General features: G+C 38.3%; 1 protein-coding gene across 1 annotated transcript; it reads left to right on the forward strand.

Moving 5' to 3' along the window:
- Positions 1 to 14431: 14431 nt before the first annotated feature.
- On the forward strand, positions 14432 to 16568 carry LOC111889766 (polyphenol oxidase I, chloroplastic). Its single transcript, XM_023885921.3, has one exon. It carries the CDS (start codon positions 14435 to 14437, stop codon positions 16436 to 16438), a length of 2004 nt encoding a protein of 667 aa, XP_023741689.1. The 5' UTR covers positions 14432 to 14434; the 3' UTR covers positions 16439 to 16568.
- The last annotated feature ends 4462 nt before the right edge of the window (positions 16569 to 21030 follow it).

Raw genomic sequence — 21030 nt, forward strand, 5'->3', positions numbered from 1 at the left:
TCTAAACCCTAATTCATATGTTATATTGAATATCATATACTAGATCTAGGGTTTATGGTCTTGGATGAATTGCATGTACAATAGATAAACCTAGATCCAAGCATTAGGGTTTGTATGAGCACATAGGATGTTCTTATGGATAAAACCCATCAGGAGAAATAAGGGTTGTTTGGGATGGATGTATATGGTAAAGCTGGTGGATGATGCCTACGGAAAAGATGACGGAAGGTCTTATAGAGGCTTTTGGTGTGTTGGATAAAAAAAAATAATCAATGAATGAAACTTGTTGCATTCATAAAGGATTTCATATACAAGAGACTAAAACCACATTGTTGGATCAAGCCTTCAATTAATGGAATAACAGTAACCTTCGAACATGAAGAATGAGGCTTTTAAATGTAGTAAATGCAAACTTTATTAATCAAATATCAGATTTTACAAAGACATTACATACACTTTATACACGATGAAACATTACAAAGGTTCACTGAAACTAGAGAAAACTACACAGATGGTCCCTATGGTTTAGGTTAATTTGCAGGTTTGGTCCTTAACTTATTTTTTTTAACTCAGACGGTCCTTACTGTGTATTTTTGTTGCACTTTAGGACCGTACCAGACATAAAAGACTAAATTACCCTTTTTATTTATTTTTAATTTCATTATTTTATATTTGTTATTTATAAAAATTATTTATTCACTAAGATGAGTCCACCTACCCCTTAATCCCCATCGTATCTCATGTTTCCATAATCATCGTCGTCATCGAGACATCGAACAATTCATCTACACCACCAAGACTTCTTCCTTCCTCACTCCTTCCTATACAGTAACACTGAAATTTTCAAACAAAATTTTCATTAAAATAGTTTATCTCTTTAACACTTTTCATAAAAATCTCCTTTTTGTTTTAATTACAAGACGTGACTCTTTTGTTCAATCACTTAATAAACCAGGATCCTCAAAAAAAAATTTCCCCTGGTGTGTACAATCGAGCCGGTGCCATCCCGTAATCCTGATAAAACCTGAAACACATAACACAAAACATTGTAAGCATCAAGCTTAGTGAGTTCCCCAAAATACCACATTCAACACATACGCCACTCAAGGCTACAATATGACCCTCCGGTCGGTGTGTCTCAGCGGAACCCTCCAGTTCCGTATCCTTGGTCCCTCCGGTCCGGTCTATATCATTGGACTCTCCGGTCCGGTCTATATCATTGGACTCTCCGGTCCGGTCTATATCGTTGGACCCTCCGGTTCGGTCTATAAACTCCGCATAGCATAAATCACAAAGACATGATGCATATCATATCACATATAACATAATACTCAATGTAAGCACATAAGACCCTCCGGTCACACATAACTACCACTCAAGGTAACGTATAGTGAGGAGACTCACCTGCTACTGCCGACTGAAAAACAAGATCACACTGCTCGGACCACCGTCACGAACTCCACCACTGAATCACCGAAACCAATAAATACCAATAACAACCAAAATACCCCTGGAAGTCAACTGATCAACTCTTGGTCAAAGCCACCCCTCCTGACTGACTCTACTCACCGATTCAACCCGCTGACTCGTCGAATCTCCATGCTCTGAAACTCCCAGAACACGACTCAACTCGCCGAGTCGCCCCAAGACTCGCCGAGTCCCACAACTCTGAGTCAAACTGTACTCAACTCATTGAGTCATCCCTTGACTCACCGATTCTCAGCTTAACCAGAAAAGGTTAGGACCTCAAGACCAGACTCGCCGAGTCCAAGAACAGACTCGCCGAGTCCAAGGCTATCTTCAACCAACTCGCCGAGTTGTTCTTCCGACTCGCCGAGTTTCTGCCTATCTTCATGCAACTCGCCGAGTCCACCCATGTGACTCGTCGAGTACTACTAGCTCTTAACCCATACAGAGGCTTTCCAAGCCATGCAGGGTTTCCAATCCATAGATCTACTCTTATACAGGCCATCCATCACGTAAAGTGGCAAACTTTACGTGAATCCAAGGAGATCTAAGCATAATACACTCTTGGGCTAGGGTTTGGGGCCAAAAGACTTCATGAACAACTCTTGAATAGGGACTTTATGCTCTTTTGGATCATCACTACTCTAGATCTGAGGTAGCAACCTCATATCTAACCTCCAAACTCAAGATAACACTAGATATACATCCTAAAATCCCACAAATGATAGGTCTAGATGGATAACAGCTCAAGCAACGAATCATTACCTCAAAAGAAGGCTCCAACAGAAGATTAAGTCAAAACCTTGAAAAGCCCCTTGCTCCAAGCCTCTTAATCTTCCAATATCTCTTCAACAAACACTCCTTCAAGATCTAAATGATCTCTAATTCTCTCACAACGAATATTAGGGTTTCTGGACTTCAAGGGAGAGCAAAGAGGCTGGGGAGAGGGTATTATGTTCTTTATATAGGGCCTAATCCCCGGGATTAGGGTTTTCTCCACACAGCACCAACTCGTCGAGTCCAACCACCGACTCGCCGAGTTGGACACTAGACACGCGACCAGAATCGCGACCCTACTCGCTGAGTTGACCATTCACATTTTCACTTTGAACCCTGAAACTACTCTCGCAATGCACCACCTGGCATTAACCAAACCAGGTTCCTCAAAACACTACCACCGAAACCCAAAACCTAACTCTCCCCCTGCGGTGTCCTGACCACCACCTCATCCTCTGATACCCACACTTATCAACCGAGTACCACTCCATGATACTTCACTCGCTCCCAATCACAACGATCGCTTGACCCTTACACGGCTAGACGTCACCCTGGACCAAACTGCTATCCTTTTCCTTGATTAGCATAACCTTTATCGAATTCACTTCTGGGACTCATCCCGCTTTCAATCTGAATCCAACTCTTTGCTTTCCGTGCTGACAGGATGACCCATCCTTCAGCTCCTGAACAACTCTCCTGAGCTCTCCTCTGCAATTGCATACACATGCTGAGCCTGCTTTACATCCTCGGGTTGGAAAAACCCGACATACTGACGATACCAACAGACATCCCCAGGATGAATTACCACTACATACATAACCTCACAACCATACTTAAATCCAAGGCTCTATCTTTTCATTTCTTCCGAACTCCTCTGGTTCTAAACGACTGGAGATTCTTCTGCAACCTCAACAGACACCCAACCCGGAAGCGCTTCTATACCACTGGCACAGACACTCTCTTCAACCACCATACTCTTAGTCATCCATTCTCACTACTGCTTTCACTTCCGTGAACCAACACTCCTCCCGGAGTTACATACCTTTATCTTTCCTTACCCAAGGAAATTTACTTGCCAACCTTGCCATTTCAGACAAGTGCCACGGTGCTCACACACCACTCTACACTATCCCTAGCAGAGTAACCGCTACTCCATGTATCATACATGCTCTGAATCTGCTCGCAAGGACTCTCTTCCCAGCAAATGGGGGGGTCCGACACCTCCTCTTATACAACAGCTCAAAGGGTGGCATACCGATGCTCGAATGATGGTTGTTGCTATAGGAAAACTCATAGAACCTCAACCCCATAGTTGAACTTCCAGGGTTACCCATGACATGATTTAGAATGTCTCACTAACTTCCTTCTCGTGTCAACTATCTCGGCCTAGTGACACACAAGTCACAAAATTCTCTTTACCTCATACGTAAACTACAATCCAACCGAAGATCGACTCACTCCTGACACTTGACATCTAAGGCTCAAGAATTTCGTGCAACTCACTGCACTATCCCATCCAAACACTGAACCTCTGGTCTCAATTCCAGATGACAACTAACTTTTCAAAAGATTACTCATTCTCTGAATCTGAAACCTCATATCGCCTTCCCGGTGCACTACTAAAATCAAACTCATCTCAAGAGTTTGATCAATCCCCGGGCTGGACCACTCGCACCCACACTTAACTCACCCATCTACAACAACCACGATTCCATCCAATATAACCACTCCAAAAAATTGAGATAACCACAATCTCGTCCCTGATTAGTGCTTGCTACGGCTCCCCGTGGCATCACTACAATCTCTCTCTGATCCGTGAGTACTACGGCTCCCCGTAGTATCACCCCAACCTCTCTGATCTGTGAATACTACGGCTCCCCGTAGCATCACTACAAAATCTCTCTGATCCGTGAGTACTACAGCTCCCCGTAGTATCACCCCAACCTCTCTGATCCGTGAATACTACGGCTCCCCGTAGCATCACCACAACATCTGCTCTAAGCCACTGAACTGCAGCTCCCCACAGTCTTACCGCACCAGCCCTTACTTCTTCATAATCTCATTTTCATGTAAACGCCACACCGCGATCATGAACTCATGCCCTGCGGACCGGCCATGCGTAGGTGTACACACCTACTCAAACTATGCACTGTTATTTCTGACAGTATCCAAACACACCTTTCCCTGCTGCAAACCACCTTCCTGAATAATCTCACCTGATGCCATTTGGCCATAGGGTTCTCACCGGAACCGTATTCACTTGATACCCACTATCTGCCTCCGCCTCACAATTCCAAAATAACCCGAACTTAATGACAGTATATTCCGATACTTCAGGACACCATCACAACATCCCACGATGCCTTATCTCAATCAGTGATCTCGTACTCACAACATCATACATGGATACTTCATCCCTTCATTAGAATCTCGAAAACGATCCTCATCTTGCAACACTTGCAACCTCGAAGTATTCCCTTTCCAAATTGAACACAAGACATCGCCATTAACTCATAACTCGACTACAAGGACCCGAAAATTCACCCATTGCCGATCGCTACTCATACCATCCTACTCATACCGTCTCCGAAATTAACTAACAGACCAATGGTTGCTTTTCCTGGTGAGGAGATCACATTCTGGACATATACCTGTCAACCTCTGCTGCTGCTCTCTGAACTCAAGGACTTAACTGTCACGTCTTGTTTAACACACTGAAATTCTGACCCGAACAACCTCTCTGACCAACGGCCACCTGCCATAGAATCACTTATTCCTTCCTGATCATGGACGACAGGCATCATCTCACTTGCACCTCGCCTTATCCACCAATTTAGCCCTAAACCCAAGAATCTGCCACATAATCACTGTAACCAGTCCTCTAACTGCCTCTGCACAGTTCTCAAATCCCTTCAGCAATTACCTGGTTCTCCCCCACTTAGGGTTCGAACCATCGCCAATTGGCGCACTTTCAATCCATCCACAGACTGGTTCCATAACTGGACATCCCAACTGCCCCGATTCACCCAAGACTCTCCGTTTCCACCATTGGCTCTATGGTACAAGAAATACTTCATCACGGACAACCCGCTCAAACACCGTGAAAAGATCACCACCAGTACTACTCCACGGCCTCCAATTTCTGGAACCAGAAACTCGATAGCTCATTCTCCTTCTCAAGAACAGAAACCATGTAAATCTCTCCATAGAAGGTGATGGCTCATCCATCAGCCGATGGCTTGACTCGAACCCCTGCTTCTTCAGCAACATCATCCGACTTATCCTTATGCCGTGTAGTTTCCACTGGCACCTCACAATTAAAATCTCTTAAAACGAATCCCATTTCTCTCTCAAGCATACTCCCTCGAACTCATTCAAATTGGCCCTCAAGCCGCATACTCTCTCATACCTGATCTTGGTATAATCAACATAATGGCATAACTGGTAGGACCAGTAACACTAATCATCGCAACCATGGTACTCGAACCATGTTGCTATCTCTCTTCCTGCTATAACTCATGGTTATCGAACCATGTTATCTTCTCTCAATCCGCTACAAACCATGGTAATCGAACCATGACATCACTTCCCAACCTGCTTCTAAGCATGGTACTCAAACCATACAATCCCCTCTCATCTGCCACTGATCATGGTACTCAAACCATACGATCCCTCTCATCTACTACTGATCATGGTACTCAAACCATACGATCCCTCTCATCTGCTACTGATCATGGTACTCAAACCATACGATCCCTCTCATCTGCTACTTAGAATCCCAGGAACTTTCCATGTATCGAGTATGGGTCCTCTGCTTTCAGTAGTACAAGCCCATACTACCTGCCACATCTACCCATACTTTCCACATAAATCATTCCAGATCTCCTAAGTAGCTGCTCAACCTCCTCACTTACAAATTCCGCCCTACTGGCTGCTCTTCCTGCGAATACTCTCCATTATCTGCCTACTCATCTAACAATGCTCACTTCCGAGGCTCTTCCTAGGTTCCCACACCTTCCTGCCATCAGCTGCTGAAGAACTCCTAGTGATGCCAGCCGTCTACCTCCTGAATATTGTCATATTCACTTAGTAGCCGACTCCCATCACCGAGAATTCCACAAAGCACGAAGCAAGCAGCATTCGGGCATCGAGTAGTCCCTTATCAACACATATCGCCACTCTAGGTTACAACTCCGCTTGCCACACTCGTAATCAAAGACGTCACCGAGCTCAAGGAACTCCACCCCTCGCGGGTATCCGACTACCTTCTCAGACGACTCCTCAAATGCTCATCTAGGCATCTCTCCTAGATTACTCCTCTGCTCAAATCCTTCTCTAAATAGGATTCCTACTGGATACTCATAATCCACACATACACAAAAGCAATTCACAAATAACAGTAATTCCTAGGCTAAGGCATCACAAATCAGGCCACTCTAGCGCTAAAATATGAAATACCTAGCCTACTCTCTAGCATATATAACATTTCACATATTACTCATAACACACAATGTAAGGGTATTTTTGGGAAATCACCGTTCGGGTGCTGGCTGATTGTACACACTGCTCGTTGTCTCTTTCTCTTATAAATTCTCTTACTCATTTTTAGAAAACCCATTTCTTTTGAAAACCTTTTTCTCAATCCTTAGTTTAAGTCTAGATATACCCGAAGGTGTACCCGAATCCCTCAAACCAAGGCTCTGATACCAACTTGTAACACCGAAATTTTCAAACAAATTTTTCATTAAAATAGTTTATCTCTTTAACACTTTTCATAAAAATATCCTTTTTGTTTTAATTACAAGACGTGACTCTTTTGTTCAACCACTTAATAAACCAGGATCCTCAAAACAAACTTTTCCCCTAGTGTATACAATCGAGTTGGTGCCATCCTGTGATCCTGATAAAACCTGAAACACATAACACAAAACAATGTAAGCATGAAGCCTAGTGAGTTCCCCAAAATACCACAGTCAACACATACGCCACTCAAGGCTACAATATGACCCTCCGGTCGGTATGTCTCAACGGAACCCTCCAGTTCCGTATCGTTGGACCCTCCAGTCCAGTTTGTATCATTGGACTCTCCGGTCCGGTCTATATCGTTGGACCCTCCGGTCCAGTCTATAAACTCCACATAGCATAAATCACAAAGACATGATGCATAGCATATCACATATAACATAATACTCAATGTAAGCACATAAGACCCTCCGGTCACACATAACTACCACTCAAGGTAACGTATAGTAAGGAGACTCACCTGCTACTGCCGACTAAAAAACAAGATCACGCTGCTCCAACCACCGTCACGAACTCCACCACTAAATCACCGAAACCAATAAATACCAATAAAAACCAAAATACCCCTGGAAGTCAACTGGTCAACTCTTGGTCAAAGCCACCCCTCCTGACTAACTCTACTCGCCGAGTCAACCCGCTGACTCGTCGAATCTCCTTGCTCTGAAACTCCCAGAACACGACTCAACTCGCCGAGTCGCCCCAAGACTCGCCGAGTCCCACAACTCTAAGTCAAACCGTACACAACTCACTGAGTCATCCCTTGACTCACCGATTCTCAGCTTAACCAGAAAAGGTTAGGACCTCAAGAGCAGACTCGTCGAGTCCAAGAATAGACTCGCCGAGTCCAAGGCGATCTTCAACCAACTCGTCGAGTTGTTCTTCCGACTCGCCGAGTTTTTGCCTATCTTCATGCAAATCGCCGAGTCCACCCATGTGACTCGCCGAGTACTACTAGCTCTTAACCCATACAGAGGCTTTCCAAGCCATGCAGGGTTTCCAATCCATAGATCTACTATTATACAAGCCATCCATCACGTAAAGTGGCAAACTTTACGTGAATCCAAGGAGATCTACGCATAATACACTCTTGAGCTAGGGTTTGGGGTCAAAAGACTTCATCAACAGCTCTTGAACAGGGACTTTATGCTCTTTTGGATCATCACTCCTCTAGAACTGAGGTAGCAACCTCAGATCTAACCTCCAAACTCAAGATAGCACTAGATATACACCCAAAAATCCCACAAATGATAGGTCTAGATGGATAACAGCTCAAGCAACGAATCATTACCTCAAAAGAAGGCTCCAACAGAAGATTAAGTCAAAACCTTGAAAAGCCCCTTGCTCCAAGCCTCTTAATCTTCCAATATCTCTTCAACAAACACTCCTTCAAGATCTAAATAATCTCTAATTCTCTCACAACGAATATTAGGGTTTCTGGACTTCAAGGGAGAGCGAAGAGGCTGGGGAGAGGGTATTATGTTCTTTATAGTTTCCAAATTGCGTATACATACATACATATACATACAAATACACATATTACATATACATACAAATACACTTTCATTTTTTCCATTATAGCATTAGACTTTCCATGTTGTATATAAATATACAAATACATTAAACACGCTTCCTACACATATTGCATATTCATTATAACATCATACTTTCTCTTTTCATTTTTTCCATTATTGCATCCTATTTTTTTTCATTTTTTCCATACATATATTCATTATACACACATTTTTTCCATACATCACACACATTACAATATAGACAAGTACACTTAAGCATACATCCTACACATATTACATATTCATTATACCATCCTACTTTTTTCATTTTTTCCATACATATATATATACATTACATACCAATATATACACATTGCATACATTTATGCATTATATTTCTTATACTTACATTATACATATTACATACATACACAATGTATACAATAAGAAGAACTGGATTAGAATACTTCATGAAATGGAATAGAACCTGTGGTAGAACGAAATCAGAATTGTGGTGGTGCTATAGGGATGTTGTGGTGGCACAAAATCTGGCAGCTTTGGTGGTGGTGATGACAACTCGAAATTTGAGGTCAAAAAAGCTTAATATACAAAATCAAACACCCAAATCATTAGATAATCACTTAGATAGTCAGTGGACAGAAAAGAAATAGGAAAAAATTTCGGGAATCACCTTTAAAATTTAGGAATCACTCGTCACCGGTGATGATGATTTTGTCGCCGGTGATGACAGTCTTGTGGTCGCCAGTGATAGAGGTTGTGTCGTCGGTAATTCTACTTCGGTATCAGTCTTCGACAATAGGTAGGGTGAAAGAACCAGATTATAGGAAGCGTAGGAAGAATAGGGTTATATATGCGATAACCTTTAGCAGCAACCCCTATTAGTGGTGACAGGGAGGTTTTAGTGGTGAGCTTAGGGTTTTAGCAGCGACACCCTTATGAGTAAAAAACTAGCGCCTTTTTTCCGGAGCACTAGCGGTGATGATATCGCCACCATTGACGTCTCCTCAAATAGCTTGCACGAACATTGTTTTCAGCAGTTCGATTAGGTCCAAATCAAATAACATGGTTAACAAGATTGTTTTGACGCGGATCGTGGTTTTCTACTATTATTGGTGATGCACACTATTTGCAGTGACACGTAACCCAAAAATTATATGTCGGCGCTAATAGTGTGCATTGCCGTTATTGCCTTTATTTCTTGTAGTGCTCGAAGGCTAGTTTTGATGGTAGCTGCTATGGTGGATATTGGTTGTTATGGAGAGTTTAAGTTCTTATGGAGATGGCATTTAATAGTATGTCGGTATGGTGAAGTCGATGGTTGGGATGGTTTGTTTGTTTACGGTGGAGGCTATGGATGATGGAGAAATAAGGGTGGTTTGGGATGGATGTATATGGTAAAGGTGGTGGATGATGCCTACGGAAAAGATGACAAAAGGTCTTATAGAGGCTTATGGTGTGTTGGATAAAAAAAATAACCAATGAATGAAACTTGTTGCATTCATAAAGGATTTCATATACAAGAGACTAAAACCACATTGTTGGATCCAGCCTTCAATTAATGGAATAACAGTAACCTTCGAACATGAAGAATGAGGCTTTTAAGTGTAGTAAATGCAAACTTTATTAATCAAAAATCAGATTTTACAAAGACATTACATACATTTTATACATGATGAAACATTACAAAGGTTCACTGAAACTAGATAAAATTACACAGATGGTCCCTATGGTTTAGGTTAATTTGCAGGTTTGGTCCTTAACTTATTTTTTTTTAACTCGGACGGTCCCTACTATGTATTTTTGTTGCACGTTAGGTCCGTACCAGACATAAAAGACTGAATTACCCTTTTTATTTATTTTTAATTTCATTATTTTTTATTTGTTATTTATAAAAATTATTTATTCACTAAGATGAGTCCACCTACCCCTTAATCCCCATCGTATCTCATGTTTTCATAATCATCATCATCATCGAGACATCGACCAATTCATCTACACCACCAAGACTTCTTCCTTCCTCACTCCTTCCTCTACTGTAACATCGAAATTTTCAAACAAAATTTTCATTAAAATAGCTTATCTCTTTAACACTTTTCATAAAAATCTCCTTTTTGTTTTAATTACAAGACGTGACTCTTTTGTTCAATCACTTAATAAACCAGGATCCTCAAAACAAACTTTTCCCCTGGTGTGTACAATCGAGCCGGTGCCATCCCATGATCCTGATAAAACCTAAAACACATAACACAAAACACTGTAAGCATGAAGCTTAGTGAGTTCCCCAAAATACCACATTCAACACATACGCCACTCAAGGCTACAATATGACCCTCCGGTCGGTGTGTCTCAGCGGAACCCTCTAGTTCCGTATCGTTGGACCCTCCTGTCCGGTCTGTATCATTGAACTCTCCGGTCCGGTCTATATCATTGGACCCTCTGGGCTGGTCTATAAACTCCGTATAGCATATATCACAAAGACATGATGCATAGCATATCACCTATAACATAATACTCAATGGAAGCACATAAGACCCTCCGGTCACACATAACTACCACTCAAGGTAACGTATAGTGAGGAGACTCACCTGCTACTGCCGACTGAAAAACAAGATCACGCTGCTCCGACCACCGTCACAAACTCCACCACCGAATCACCGAAACCAATAAATACCAATAACAACCAAAATACCCCTAAAAGTCAACTGGCCAACTCTTGGTCAAAGCCACCCCTCCTGACTGACTCTACTCGTCGAGTCTCCATGCTCTGAAACTCCCATAACACGACTCAACTCGCCGAGTCGCCCCAAGACTCACCGAGTCCTACAACTCTGAGTCAAACCGTACTCAACTCACTGAGTCATCCCTTGACTCACCGATTCTCAGCTTAACCAGACTCGCCGAGTCCAAGAACAGAATCGCCGAGTCCAAGGCTATCTTCAACCAACTCGCCGAGTTGTTCTTCCGACTCGCCGAGTTTCTACCTATCTTCATGCAACTCGCTGAGTCCACCCATGTGACTCGCTGATTACTACTAGCTCTTAACCCATACAGAGGCTTTCCAAGCCATGCAGGGTTTCCAATCCATAGATCTACTCTTATACAGGCCATCCATCCAGTAAAGTGGCAAAATTTACGTGAATCCAAGGAGATCTAAACATAATACACTCTTGGGCTAGGGTTTGGGGCCAAAAGACTTCATCAACAGCTCTTGAATAGGGACTTTATGCTCTTTTGGATCATCACTACTCTAGATCTGAGGTAGCAACCTCAGATCTAACCTCCAAACTCAAGACAACAATAGATATACACCCAAAAATCCCACAAATGATAGGTTTAGATGGATAACAGCTCAAGCAACGAATCATTACCTCAAAAGAAGGCTCCAACAGAAGATTAAGTCAAAACCTTGAAAAGCCCCTTGCTCCAACGAATATTAGGGTTTCTGGACTTCAAGGGAGAGCGAAGAGGCTAGGGAGAGGGTATTATGTTCTTTATATAGGGACTAAACCCCGGGATTAGGGTTTTCTCCACACAGCACCAACTCGCCGAGTCCAGCCATCGACTCGCCGAGTTGGACACTAGACACGCGACCAGAATCGCGACCCTCCTCGTCGAGTCTACCCATGGACTCGCCTAGTTGACTATTTACATTTTTACTTTGAACCCTGAACTTTGCACCCCTGAACTCGGGATGTTACATCTACCTTCATCGGAAACATATCAGCTTCAAGACTCGTCAGGAATACCTTTTCCGGAAAGCTCTCCCCTCCCTTACATTTTTCAGACATCAATTGCTCTCGTTGAAAAGCCTAACTGACTTTCCTCCATCAACACTACTCCCTTCTTCACCCTCAATCACAAAGAAGGGATCATACCAGACTCCGTAGATCTCCGCCATCGGAGACCGTTGCTTAGGGCTCCACACTGCTGATCAATTCCCACTGAACAACTCTGCAATGGGAGGAAGGATCCTCCACTACCGCTCGACTTTGGACCACTGTCGACCTAGGACCAGCGTTTGTGATGTTTGTTCCACCACCGCTTCAGATGTTGCCCCATGAACCGTCGACCTCTGATCCATTTGTTTCCCTTCCATTTCTTTCCTTACCATTCTTAATTTGGGTATATTATGATCTGAATCATTTGGTTTATAATTTGTGATTCGATTTTTCATTAGGTTGTGCATCATTAGTTCGTTTATAATCTGTATTTTTTTATATGTGTTTTTAATTTTGAATTTGATTTTGATTTTGATATTTGAATTTCATATATTAAGTTTGTATTTGTTTGATTTTGAGGTTTGTACTGATATGATTTTGAGGTTGTACTCGTAGTGGTTATCAGAGATCAATTGTGTGTCGGTGGGGTGGTCGGTGATGTATTGGGCATATGGGATCTTGAACCATGAAGGATAAGGGTGGATAAGAATAGTGGGTCCAATAAACAAATAAATAAAAGATTTAAGTAAATATTAAAAAAAAAATTAATTAAAAAGTATTTAAGAAGGGCAATATAGTATTTTATGTTTGTGAGAGACCTAATGCACAGTAAAAATACATTCTAGGGACTGTCCGAGTTTAAAAAAAAAAATAATAATAAGTTAAGGACCAAACATGTAAATTACCCAAACCATAAGGATATTTGTGTAATTTACTCCTTAAACTATGTGACTTTTAGACCCAACCATAACAGCACTAAATGTAACCTCCTTCTTCTTAAGTGTGACTTCTTTCTTAACTACATTAATTATACTACTTAATAATAATTTATATAAACATAAACATAACTAACATTTAACAGAAACTAACTAATAATCTAGGTTAACTTCTAACATGGTGTTGGTTAGGTGGGTATGTTCACTAGATTATAGTGGATTGACTCTTTCATCTCTGAAGTCTTGTTTTTCTATATGTGTATATACTTATGTATGCTGAGATTAAATCCATTTGGTTCCTATTTGGGGTTTAATAATTTGTTTGTGTTCATATGTTAAAATGATTTGTGCTCATATATTTGTGACTTTAGTTTGTTCATGTCTGTTTGTGTTCATTAACCTGAATTTAAAAACAACAAAAATTCTAGCCAGGCTTAATATTATGGGTTTATGTTAATGTCTATTTCCCATGGTTAAGCGTTAAAAAGAAAGACTATTTTACAAGAAATTTTTGTGATTAGTAGTGGTGGTGGAGGATAAACAAAAGAGATGATGGTGAAGGGTATAACCCAAAGAGACGACCGTGGGGTGTGGACCCTTTATGTTATTTTGTCCAATTTAAAGAAATAATAATTAAATTTTTAAAAAATAAATGAAATTAAAAATGGCAAAGTCTGTATATGGTGGCAAAGGGACCATTTGTGCAACTTTTCTAAATCATAATCTAAATCATAAGGACCACGATTTGTCAAAAACAAAAATTACTAGAGACTGATGACCTTTGATAAACCATAAGGAGCATTTATGTAGTTTTGTCAATTATTACTTGTAATTTGATTGAGATTAAATGAATCCAGCTTATAGCATGACCCTTTTCAATTTCATAAACGCTATCAGGCTGGTCAACTTCTAAAACTAACATAATGAATACTAATGAATGGAACTTAACATAGGTTAATAACAAAATTTGAATCGGCAATATTCATCAAATTCAATTTTACGTAATCACTAATTATACTGGAATATGTATTAATCATCATGCATGTTTTGTATATGTAAAACGGTGTATACTCAGATATTATTTTGATTATTATAGTTACCTTTATGAAAGCCACCGTTCACATGCACGCCATTTCTCACATATATTTGTCTATATAATTGGAGCTCGGTAACAGACTTAGAGCACACCCAAAGAAGATATATGGCTTCTTTTAGCTTTTACACTCTTCCTACTTCCACCTCCACCATCAAGAATCCCTTATTTTCTAAAAGCTCCTCCCATGTGAAGCACTCACATCGCTTCAGGTCTTCATGCAAAGCCGCTGCTGATAGCAATGACAAATATGTCGAAAATCCTGATACCCCAAAACTCATACTACCAAAATCACCCTCGCTTGATACGCAGAACGTTGACAGGAGAAACTTGCTCCTGGGACTCGGAGGTCTCTACAGCGCTGCCAACTTCACCAGCATTCCGTCAGCCTTTGGCGTTCCCATCGAAGCACCAGACATTAATATTTCAAAGTGTGTTACTGCCACCGTAAGGGGAGTCTCAGCAGAGGCTATAAGGGGATTAACTTGTTGCCCTCCGGTGTTTGACTCATCGGCCAAACCAGCGCCGTACGAATTTCCGGATAACCAGGTAATTCGTATGCGACCAGCGGCACAGAGAGTCAGTGCAGACTACAAAAAAGACTTTCGAAAGGCAGTTGAGATAATGAAGGGATATAACGACAATGACCCACACAGTTGGACGCAACAAGCTAAAGTTCATTGTGCGTACTGCAACGGCGCTTACACTCAAGTAAAAAGTGGTTTGGAGTTCGAGAAGTATATAATCCAAGTTCACAACTCATGGCTCTTCTTTCCATTCCACCGTTGGTACCTCTATTTCCTCGAGAAGATAATGGGAAAGGCGCTCGGGGATGACACTTTCGCTCTACCATACTGGAACTGGGACCACCCTACCGGAATGACGATTCCTGCCATGTACGAAGACAAATTAAAAAATCCGGATGGCAACGTTGATACCCCTGAAAACACTAGATTCAACTCTCTCTTTGATCCTTTAAGGAATACATCACACATCGCACCAGCTCTAATTGATTTTCAGTATTATCCTCAGAAACAAGAAGTTTATAATTGTGCAGACCAGATAGAGATTAATCTGTCTATAATGTACAATCAGATGATCGCCAACGCCCTTGATACAAAATCGTTCTTTGGTGGCGAACTTGTGGCTGGTGAAAACCCCAATGAAAACAAAAAGGCTGGGTCCATAGAGGATGGGGTTCACACGATTGCCCACCAATGGGTGGGTAACAATAGATTGAAGAACGGAGAAGACATGGGAAACTTCTACTCCGCAGGCTATGACCCTCTGTTTTACGGCCACCATGCGAACGTTGACCGGATGTGGAAAATCTGGAAAGGTATGAACAGGAGACACCATGCACCATCCTCGACCGACTGGCTAGATGCATCCTACGTATTTTATGATGAGAATAGAAAACTTGTACGTGTCTACAACCGTGACTGTGTAGACACTAGAACGATGGGGTATGATTATGAGAGGTCCGAGATCCCATGGATCCGAAATCGACCTAATCCACATCCCAAGGGAGGCAAAGATAAAGGAAATGCTCGCAAACCCGACAAAGCGACGGTGAAGGATCTCAGTTTCCCAGTGAGGTTAAACCAGACATTGGAGGTTCGAGTGATGAGACCTGCGAAAAGGACTACGGAGGACAAGGAGCGCACCGAGATCGCGATTGAGAAGTTGGTCCTTCAAGGCGTACGATATGATTGTGAGCGCTTTGTCAAGTTCGATGTGATAATGAACGACCCTGATAATGGAGTCGATGTCACCCCAGTTGACACTGAGTTTCTTGGTTATTTCTCACGGTTGCCCCATGGCATGGTCGCTGAAAACAGAATGAAAGAGATTAGTGGGATATCATTTGCCATCAAAGACCGCTTGAAAATCCTAAAAGTTGAAAATGATGATTCTATTGTTGTGAAAATTGTGCCCAGAGCAGGGTGCGAGGATGTAACTATTCAGAACATCGAGGTTGTGATGGATCCCGTAGACAATATTGTACCTTTAGCGGAGAGCCTGGTTGTGCAAGATCGGAACAGCGATGAACTTACTTTGGAGGGCCCGACTGCGCTGGATTCGAATTCGGACGACTCTGGCTCGGAGTGAATTCAGTTTATTCACGTAATAACTGCATGTTTTTTCATTGGCATGCATGGGTAAGTCTGTTTTGAGATCTGTGAGTCTCGTTAAAGAAGATGTTCTCGTAACCTAATAATAATTATTACCGTTTTACGTTTATAGTGGTGTAACCGCTAAGCTTATGTTTGAATTTGAATATTTCACTAGTGTGTATATGTTCTATGTGTTGCTGTGCTAAATTAAATGTATTCGGACATTCAGTTGTGCTAAATTTTATGTATTCAGACATTCAGTTGTAATATAGGATTCTATCTTATTTAAAATTTTTATATATTAACGTCGATCTTATCTCTCTTCATGAATAATTAAAATTCTGCTGTACCAGCGTGGCTGTCCATCATTTTTTGAATTTTGGTTGGTGGCTTTGATGAATTTATTGAACACGAGCTAATATATGTGTTTTTTTTTCAAACTTAAATTTAGTTTCTAAAGGTCAACTGTAAAAGAGGAATTCTCGTTGGTGGATTTGATAAATTTATATGGAAACACGAGCTTATATTTGTTTACTTTTTCTCCTTTTTTTTTCAAACTTAAGATAGATTGTTTGGTATGGGCACCTTATGCCCCGTTAATTAATGTAGACATGGCATCTCTTTAACGTAATGTATATTTTTTCGAATTTTTAGTTTTTTCTAATATGATGGTGATACGTAAAAAAATGTGCCTCCGTTAATACCTAATTCAAAAACATTGTTTGCCTCTGACAGCCGTGTACCCATTTCGTTGTCCTTCGTTAACATTGCAATGACTCATAACGCCTCAAATTTCAAACGAAACGGTCAAATGCCTGTTAGAAACGGTCAAAAATGAAAACATAAAATTTAGTTATTTTTTTATTCTACCTATTTACCTTACAAACACACACACACATATATATATATATATATATATATATATATATATATATATATATATATATATATATATATATATATATATATATATATATATATATATATATATATATATATATATATATATATATATATATATAGGGTTGAGTTCATGTGAGACAAGATGATTTTGTGAGACAAATGGACCAATTGATAACCATTGATTAAAAAAAAAAGAGGGTTGAGATTAAAATAGAAAATCCGATGGGAGGCGGTGGCAAAATTGAAATTATCTTGAAGTCCATGCTTAATTGAAATACACAGAGGGGTAGAGTTGTACTATTCACTCAATAGATTGGATCTGATCACTTCACCGTTCACTTCATTCTTCTCCCCAATTTCTTTGAGTTCGTTAATATCCTTCTCCCCCTTTCAAAATCTTCTCGATCAAAATCATTCATCTATCTTTAATCCATAGTTTTTCAACAAAATTCCCTAATAATCGCACTCGTCATCAAGAAAACGAATGGATCTGTACTCAGAAAACCCTGGCATCGACAAAATCATAGGATTGAAAAACCCTAGCCTCTTATTCGAGTTTTAGTTGTGAAAAACATTAGAAATCGCACATTCATCACAAATTATGGATGGTTCAACTGAATCATATTCAGATTGCAGGTATTTTAAGATATAATTTGATTTTAGGTGTTATTTTGATTGGTTAATTAGAAGATCTGATGAAAAACCATAGCTTCTTATTTGAGTTTTAACTGTGAAAAACACTAGAAATCACACATTTATCATAGATTATCGATGGTTCAACATAATCATAGTCAGATTGCATGTATTTTAAATTTAATTTGATTTTAGGTGTTATTTTGTTTGATTAATTTGATGGTCTAGTGAAAGTTAAGTAATTTTATGCTAGATAACTTGATATTATACATATTATGATTTGATAAGTCAGATCCTGCTTCATTTTTACATTTTGGATGTTCTTTTGTTAAAAACTACTTTTTTTAAACCTTTCACTATGAGATAATATGAAATATTCTGAAATTATGTGTCACATTACAGTTTAAACGTTATGATTGTGTTGGAAACAATTTTTTTGTATGTTTTTTGTTAAATGATGTGTAATATCTGATCTTATACATTCTTGTTTTATTGGAAACAACTTTGCTTTGAACCTTTTCGTGAAGTATTGTAATAGTAATTGGTTAATGATGAAGCAATGTCATATATTCTAAATTTATGTGTCATATTCTGATTTAAAATATGTAATATTCTAAGTATTATGATTAGTTTTGAGTTCTAACGTTATTCATTTCATTAATTAGATAATGCAGTACACATACATTGAAATAAGTTTTAATACATAAATATCTAGGCATTATGATTAAACACAATTTCTTATTCTTTGTCATTTGGATTTTCAACTTTACGATTCTAATTATGGAACCATATATAATTTTGGGTCATCAGTCATTCCTAAATAAAAGAGCTGAAGCTAATTATTCTAGCAAATGACTTATTCTACATAATTGGATTCGGATTCTACATTTAGAGTTATATATTCACTATTTTATCTTAGCATATGATTTTGAGTTAATGTGTTATAATCGTCAAATTTTTCTCTGTATGATTTTGATATAGTGTATACACCTATAAAATATTCTATAAAACTATGTGTTCTGATTATAGTATAGTTTTTAGTTAAAATAATGAATCAGTGCCATATATTCTAAAATTATATGTCATATTCTGATTTAAAGTATGTAATATTTTAAGTATTATGATTAGTAAATATTAAGTTCTAATGTTATTCTTTTGATTAATTAGATAATGTAGTACAACATACATTAAAATAAGGTTTAATACATAAATATTTTAGGCATTCTGATTTAACATAATTTATGATTCCTTCTCATTTGGGTTTTCAAGCTTGTGATTCTGATTCGAAAATCAGATCAAGTTTTAGATCACCAACCATTCATAAATTAAAGAAAATGAAGCTTGTTATTCCAGCAAATGGCTCATTCTACACAATTGAATTCAAATTTTACAACTAGAGTTGTTATACGTAACGTATAATACTATAATCTATTCACGATTTTATCTTTGCATGTGATTTTGAGTTAATGTGTTGTAATCGTCAAATTTATTTTTTCTGTATGATTTTGCATTAATATATTCATGTATGAAATATTCTATAAAACTCTATTTTCTGATTATAGTATAGCTTTTAGTCAAAATCATTGTGTATCTTCAACAATGTGTTCTAATTGAGATATTTTACTGTAAACTTATATCTAAAAGTCACGATGTAATGGAATATAGTATTATCCAACCTGTCATTTAAACCTTGATTTATATAGAATATGTGAAATCATTAGGATTTTTGCATCTAGATGTTAACTCTATAAGTAACTCAAAATTGTCATGATTATAGATTTTGAGTTATTTTGAAAACTGAAAATCAACAAAAGTGTTCTAATCTGCACACTAGTTGTTTAGGATCTCATTAGAAATTTTAAGTTATTATTTTTGTGCTAAAAATTTTAGAATAAAAGTCTATTTTTAATTATTCTTATAATGTTACAAATTTTTTATGTATGTTATTAATTGAATGTAGTTTATATATTCGGATATTTTGTTCTAATAAATATTTAATTACATTGATTTTACTTTTCATGATGCAGGAAAACTAAATGCTAACCTACACGTGCACTAATTGAACAATCTATTCAGTTTGGATAATATGATTGAGCAAAGGATCTTAATATGGTGCAAGAAAGGATGTAATGGAATGAGGATTGTTGATCGACATGATAAAATATTTGCAAGAGTTTAATCGTTATTAAGAGTATAATTCTCTTTGAATGTTGGCTATATTTTTAATATTTTGAACAATATGTATGGTTTAATATTTGGTAAACAATAGTTATGGTTTGAAGGTTTGAAGATTGATGAAAGTTTAATAAAACAATATTATGTTTGGATAATAGTTATATGTTAAAGAATAATACATGTAGTCTTATAGTTTATTTCATGTAATGATAGTAATGTCTGTCACACCTAAGATGAATTTAAAATTAAAGATTGTATGTATAATATTCTATTAGAATAATAATTTATGTTTTCTGTTATAGTAAGTATATATATAATACTCTAATAGAATAATGTTATGTGTTGTTTGTTATCATAAATTTATGTTTCTGTCTTGTTTAGAATTTACATGATAAATCAAGCTAAATTTTAAAAGTAAAGTGTATGAAGTTTAAAATCGATAGAATGTTGCAGTTTATGATGTATGATGTTGATAATATAATAACATAATATTTTATATTTTTTTCGTTAAATAAGTTAATTCATTAAATGAAAATATTATGTATATATAGAATATTCTAATACAATAATGTTGTATGTTGTATGTTTTCGAATAATGTTGTAGGTTTTCGATTGAATAAGTTGATTTATTACATGAAAACAATTTGTATATATAGAATATTATAATAGAATAATGTTATATGTTTTATGGTTTTATAATCTATATGTAGTATATTTTATTGTAATAGAATAATGTTATATGTTGTATGTTTTCATAATCTATATGTAGAATATTTCAATAGAATAATGGTCTATTATTTTCTAAGTTATAAGTAGAATATTCTAATATAGTGATGCCTAATTAAATTTAGTTTTTTTTTTTAATTCTCATTAGTA

Source organism: Lactuca sativa, chromosome 9 (assembly GCF_002870075.4).
Source record: "Lactuca sativa cultivar Salinas chromosome 9, Lsat_Salinas_v11, whole genome shotgun sequence".
NCBI lineage: Eukaryota > Viridiplantae > Streptophyta > Magnoliopsida > Asterales > Asteraceae > Lactuca > Lactuca sativa.

Bases quoted from the DNA above. Each gene is read 5' to 3' on its own strand.
- LOC111889766 (XM_023885921.3), top strand. From the start codon at position 14,435: ATGGCTTCTTTTAGCTTTTACACTCTTCCTACTTCCACCTCCACCATC.